Source organism: Alligator sinensis, unplaced genomic scaffold (genome assembly GCF_000455745.1).
Source record: "Alligator sinensis unplaced genomic scaffold, ASM45574v1 scaffold173_1, whole genome shotgun sequence".
Taxonomy (NCBI): domain Eukaryota; kingdom Metazoa; phylum Chordata; order Crocodylia; family Alligatoridae; genus Alligator; species Alligator sinensis.
The window spans coordinates 108,721-115,313 of NW_005842207.1; the positions used below are offsets into that span (position 1 = coordinate 108,721).

General features: G+C 48.7%; 1 protein-coding gene across 2 annotated transcripts; it reads left to right on the plus strand.

Moving 5' to 3' along the window:
- Positions 1-407: 407 nt before the first annotated feature.
- Positions 408-6,271, plus strand: LOC102367872 (cytochrome c oxidase subunit 7A-related protein, mitochondrial). Of its 2 annotated transcripts, none has more exons than XM_006026728.3 (3): positions 408-568; positions 4,878-5,012; positions 5,172-6,271. In XM_006026728.3, the coding sequence occupies exons 1-3, from the start codon at positions 419-421 to the stop codon at positions 5,313-5,315; spliced, it is 429 nt and encodes a 142-aa protein (XP_006026790.1). In that variant the 5' UTR covers positions 408-418; the 3' UTR covers positions 5,316-6,271. The 2 variants fall into 2 exon arrangements, with proteins under 2 accessions (XP_006026790.1, XP_014376834.1); XM_014521348.2 differs by having other exon boundaries at positions 5,175-6,271.
- Positions 6,272-6,593: the final 322 nt, after the last annotated feature.

Sequence of the window (6,593 nt, forward strand, 5' to 3'; positions counted from 1 at the left end):
ACACGATGATCACGCGCCCCCCAGCCCCACCTGGGTCGTCCCCTCTCAAGTGGACGCGCCTCAGGGAAAGCTTCCCCCCTCGCTAAGCAACAGTTGCTGGGCAGGGGGCGGAGCTCCCCCAGCGTCCTCCACTGCGAATTGGTTCGTTTTAAACCCTACCCTCGGCCGCCGGCCGAAGGACCTTGCACACTTATGAGAAGGGAACGGAGCACGCATGCGCACTCGGTTTTGCCGGGTCAGGCTGCTTGCGTCGTGCCTGTCTGCAAATGTGCGCGCGCCCGCAGCCGCCCCCAAAGGCTCGCGGCGTAAGCAGTTCTGCTGCGCCCCGCGGCGGGCTCCTGGGCAGCGCCGGTGTGGCCCGTTCCGCGCCTGCCGCTGCTTTCCGAGGTCACTGTTTAAGGGCGCGGCGGGCCTACTGATGCGGCCGGCGCCGGGCTTTCCTTCCTCGTTGTCACAGTCGGGCCGCGGTTTCACGTGTGCGGGGCAGCCAGACGCCATGTATTACAAATTCAGCAGCTTCACGCAGAATTTGATCGGGGGGGGGGCGGCGGCCGCCTACAACCCTCAGGTACCGCGGGGCTCGCGCCCGAACCCATGACCTTCATTGTGGGTTCCTCCCCACCCCGGGGCAGGGTAGCGGGGCCGGCGCTTGGCGTGTGTCACCGGGAGCGGCAGCGGTTGGTGCCGAGTATCGGGGGCGTTTCCTGCTGCAGCGTTGTTCTGGTGGCGGTTGGGAGGGGGCGGGGCGCACAGTGACGTCCTTCTCGCTCCCCATGGTGTGAGCAGTCCAGCTTCTCAGAATGGGATTTGCAGCCTGGGCTCCTTTTGCCCCCCATCGAATAGCGCCTTGCAGAGCCGTCAATGATTGGGAGCCCCTCCCGCCCCGTGCCACGCCACCCTGGAAAGGCTCGAGGCACCCTGCGGTGCCATGGCGCGTTGCTGAGCCTCCAGGATCGTCCTGGAGTCTGCAGGAATTAGACAGATAAATCTCCAGGAGATGCTGAGAGTCACCCAGGAGATAAAGAATAGGTTATTTATTTGAATAAGTACTAGATGTCGAATCAGATTTATGTGCTCCTGTGATGAGCATAGGTTCTACAGGCACTGGGTCAGTGGCTCTGCCCTGGCTGTGGCCCCAACTATCCCTGCCCCAAGGATGCCCCCCCCCCCCCCCCCCCCCCCCAGCTCAGTGACTGGTGCCTCCTGGGTCTGGGGAGCACCTGAGGTCCCCCTGTGGCTGATAGTTGAGCTGGAGGGGTTGAAGGGGGGGGGGGGTGTTCCCTGCCCATGCTTGGCAGCAGCCCCAGAAGTGGACCAGAAGTTCTTTTGGTCCACTTCCAGGTCCACTGCCAAGCGTGCGAGGGACTCTTCCCCCCCGCCAACACTCCCATGGGACGCTCCATCTGCCCCACCATCTTAGCGTTCACAAGCTATGCCTGGTACCTCGAGGTACGTAGAAAACACATATAAAGCTGTGTCTATGGCCGAATTGGTGATTCTCTGAATCAGAACTGAATCTTCAGATTCAGCAGAATCAAATCGGGACAGCGATCCAAACCAGTGAATCGAATTACTGTCCCCTGAATCGGGCCCAATCTGAATCCGAATTGAATACTGCCCGCTTCGCACACCACTAGCTCCCTGCCCAGCTGTGCACCCTTGACAGCACCTCTCCTGGGTGGTCTCTATGGAGACCAGATAGAGTGGCGTGGCCAGGGGCTGCTGGAAATGGAGTCTGCCACAGACCCAGTCCAGCCTATGGGGTGGACTTTGCCCACTCCTGCTTTATCATTGCATCCATTTATTCTTTGTGATTGAAATGTTATCTTTAGCCATGACAGCAAGATTTTTTTTAAATTTTGAATACAAGCACAAGTTCTCATGGCAGACTTGCCAAAGGTAAGTGACATGCCATATGCCACTTGAGCCAGGTGGAACTGAGGGACCCACTGTGGGCGGGGCAAAGTCCTTCCATGGCCCACCTCTGCCTTAATCATTACTTAACAGTGGCAAGGGTACTTGACATGAGGGTGTTTGTTGGCATCCCTCCCCACCTTTCCTCACAAAGCACTCAGTCATCTTAATAACATCTTCTGTTATTGATTTGCATATTTGCAGAGGAAAAGAGATGATGGGTATATTCATTGGGGCTTACAGTTCAACCCTCAGGAGTGAGCTGCAGGGGCATCTTTACTAAAGCAGAAAGGGTTACCCAGCTAGTAGGAGGATATGATTTGGGGCACTGTGAAGATTGGCGGCAAGCTGCCTTTAAGGAAACTTTTTGCATTTCCCTGCCTGTAGCTCGCTTTGTGCTAAAAGCTTCTTTAAACACTTTTTCACAAGATGGAAATGATATATCATGCTTTCAAGTCCGGTTTAAAAAAAAAAGGCGGGGGGGGGGAGCCAGGAAAAAGACAAATTCATTTTTGCCTCCTTTGTACCCAGTTTTCTTTCCAGTCCTGTCATGATGCACGGTTTCAGTAGTCCCCGTCTTCTGACCTCTCCTATGAAGTGAGCTCTAGAGATTGAGGCACTGTCTCCCCTCTCAGTCCTTTACCCTCAGAATGTAGTGTGGGTATTTCAGACCAATCTCCCCAACTCTTCCATAGGAAAATAGCAGGTAGGAGCAAACTTGCTCACTTTGAGCTGTTCCATTTTCCAGAGAAAAAGGAAGCTGGCACTCTTCCTTAGTTTTTCCTTTCTATTGGATGTTAGGAAGGATCAGCTTAGTTTTACTACTACCTTTTCTGCTGAGGAGAAAATTGCTTCCTAGATTCTTTCCACTGAAAATCAGCCTTTAATTCACTGGAAATAGTCATGACTACCATTCAGCAGGCCATAGCAGCTAGGCGTGTGGAGAGCAGCTCCTGTAGCTCCCCACAAGTAAGTCCATGGGACGGGAGCACAGGTGACATCGGCAGGGCATTGGGGGGGGGCATATGCTGCCTCCCCCAACAGATTTGTACACCCACAGCAGGCACAGGCCAGCAGGCGCCTGGCTGGACTGGCACAGCCGGGAGCCATCTCCATGGCCCAGTGGGCAGGACCCAACACAGAAGGTTGGAGCGGGATGGTGAAACTCCTTGCTGCTGCTGCCGGACCCCCTGTGCCAGCCATACCACCAGCAGTGCAAGGAGTAACGGATGTGGGGAGGGGGTGCATGCTACCCTTACCTCCTCCCACAGCCAGTTGCTCCCCTCAGGTCATGACTACTCCAGAGGGGAGGTGGCATGGTGGGCAGCATAGGCAGCCTGAGGGAAGCAGCGGTGGTGACTGGGCTATAGCGGCAGGGTAGAGCCACAGCCCAGCGTGTGTAAGTGGCTGGCGGCAGGAGGAGGTGAGAGCAGTGCAGCGTCTCACCTTCATCCATTAATCCTCAAGCTGCTTGTGCATGGGTCCTGGTGGTAGCAGCAACTATCTTGCTGTCCCACTCTGCTCTTTCACTCAAGATCTTGTCTGCTGGGCCATGGAAGCAGTTTCTGCCCATTCTGCAGCCCTGTTACCCCACTGTGGGTGAACAAAACGGGGTGGGGCAGGTGCCTCCCCCCATGTCCTGCTGATGTGGGGAGTTGGGGCCTAGGGGCACTGGGTCACTACAAGTGACCCTCAGGAGTGAGGGGCACTAGCAGAGCTAGGAAGGGAGGAGGGCTGTGGATTGTGATTGAAGAACACTAGCAGGGCCAGGGGGATGTGAGTCAGGAGTGAGGGGCACCAGCAATCTGCACTGTGCAAATTGCACAATGATGAATATTCACTTGGGGGTAATGGAGAGCCACATGTTGATATTGCCGTTAATGTTTTAATATTGATTTCTGTGTTTAAAATTAAGACTGTTGAGCTGCTTTAACTTGTAGGGTGTAATAAATATTTTGGAGCCAAAATACTTGCATGTTTTTTACTTAAACTGTTTACTAGGTTGGGACTGGCCATTGATGTTTACAGATGGGTCCTGGTACAAAAAAGGTTGGCAACCTCTGATCTTACCCTCCTCAGCTGCCACCTAACCCTGGAGGTGCTATAACTAGTCAGGCGTTTCCCATTTTGACTAACTATTCTCTGGGCACTTAAACTCATTGTTTCTTCATACCACCTTAACCACTTCCTCCAGCCACATTTCTAAGCAGTGGCTACATCTGCATTGTGTGCAAATCTGCCAGATTAGGTTTCTCAGAAGGCTTAGGTAGAGGAGCACTTAGTTTATGGATTGCAGCTGTGCTGAGGCACAAGCGGGACACCCAGACTGATAACAGACGGTTGTACCCTATAGACTATTTTAGGCATTTTTACTTGAATCCTATTGGATAAAATGCCCAAACAGCCTCCAGTTGCATGCAGCCAAACCTGCATGCAACTGGACAGGTGTGGGCAAGAGAAGAGTGTTCCTTAGTAACACTTACGTGAAAGGAGATGGTGTTAGCCATTTTCCGTAAGTTTATTTACATTCACTCACCCAAGGCAGTGCCCACCACCAAACATCCCTCATTAGAGCTCCCTTTGATTATTGAGTGCCCTCCCTTTTCTGTCCTTTTCTTTTAAAGTAGTATGGAAAAGTATCTAGATATAGGCACTTAATTTCCACACAGTTTCTTGCTTGTAGATGGCAAATGAATTTGTTGCATTTTGAACCAGAGATGAACCTCAGAAGTTTATCAGTTACAAATCAGTATAGCTTTTTAATTGGATTACAGTGGCTGTAGTTGTGTGAGACTGGGAATCAAACCCAGGTCTCCCACATGGCAGACATGGATTCTACCACTTCACCTTCTGTCTATAATGCATCTTCATATTGGCTGTGGTAGCTTGTTTGCCTGGAATATGATATGTTTACATAGTGAGCTATCCAGGGACTATTAAACTTTATGCCTCTATTTATGCAGGGACTCAAACCACTGGTATCTACCAAATTGCCAGCTCCAATTTTTGAAATGCCAACTAAAGTGGATTCAGAGTCTCCAGCAGCTGTTTCTTATTTGGGAAGAAACAAGGTACCAGAACTACAGAAGCTATTTCAGGTATAAACCAAAAGCCTTTACTATACCGTGTTCTACCCACATTTTACACTGAGTTTTTATCTTTGATCTTCTTGGACTATAGTGGCATGATTTTTAATTGTAGCTATGGTGGCTCGATGTGGTGATCTGTATAAGCATAACCTTTCTTTGTCCCCTCAGAAGGCTGATGGGGTGCTGGTACATCTGAAACAAGGAGTTCCTGATCAACTGCTGTATCGGACCACTATGGCTCTAACAATTGGAGGGTCCATTTACTGTTTGATAGCATTGTACATGGCTTCACAACCGAAAAACCAAAAGTGAATGACAATAACTTTGAAAAGGATGGTATTTCCCTGCAAAGCACAGTGGTGGATTACCCTCTGCACTTACTAGTACTTTTGATCCTGTGATTCTCAGATCAGCATTCAATGAGAAAATGTATTGGACATGGCTGCCAAAGCAAGAAAATTTAAAGGCAATGTCTTGATTTGCTGTAACATTTCTTTGAGGTCTCCTGTCTTTCCTTCCCCATCAGCAGAAACCCAAACAAACGTAACAGCCTAAGTACACTTGGGTGGGTGGGGTAAAACATGCCTCTTTCAACTTTTGGATGTTGGTCATGGAAAAGAAAAATCTTAATTGTCAAAAGGGAATTGAGGGAATTCTAGGATAGGAATAATTTTTGGAAGTAGTCACAAGAGAGTTGCTTAATTTATTCCTTGATGGCAAAAAGCTGATGGCCATATCCAAATTATAGTATAGCTGTAATGGTGCAAACAGTTAAACATTTTCAGTTTGTGTATATAAACAGAGGATTACTTTGTCCAGTCTTCTAAGAAAAAATGTTTTCAACCCTTGTACTGTATTTATTCCGCTATGTGAGCATAGCTGCTTATAGCACTGTTTTACATCAATGCTTCTGTATTGTAACACCAGCTTTATCAGTTTTTGTCATCCCTTTTGTCAAACTATTTTCCTAAAACTAAAGATATATATTTTACTGTGGAATAAATATAGCAATACATCTATTGAGATACTTCTCATTTAAATTTTTATGTGGCCATTCAGTGTTTCAGAACAAATTTGGTTAATGCCCTGTACCTTTTTTAAAAGCAGACACTTGGTTGAATGCTATCTAGATGCCAGAGTTATTAACCCTATGAAATTCTCAGAACTAATGTTAACAATTATTTCTTGGACCACTGTCATTTCATATCTTAGTTACATGTAAACTAATAAAATGGCACAAATAAATTATATGTTAAAGTGGAGGTCAGTAAAATCATTGAATTACTCTGTTCTTTTTTTTTTAATTGTAAAACTAAGCCACCTTAACAACAGTGGGTGAAACCTTGGAAGGATGCAGTAAGCCAGGGGCATTATGGCATGCACCCTGTTAGTTGGATAGACACTTATCCAGTTTGTTGACTGACATTATAGCACTCTCACTAAATCTGCATGTGTGGATGCAGAGGTCCCTTTCTAATTCCCATGCTATTCCAAGCTACCAGAGTCCATGTTTATGTTCAGGAGCCTGGTTCCTTCCCTACCTCTTCTCGTCACTGCATACATCAGACTGCCACTAATTTTATTTTGGCT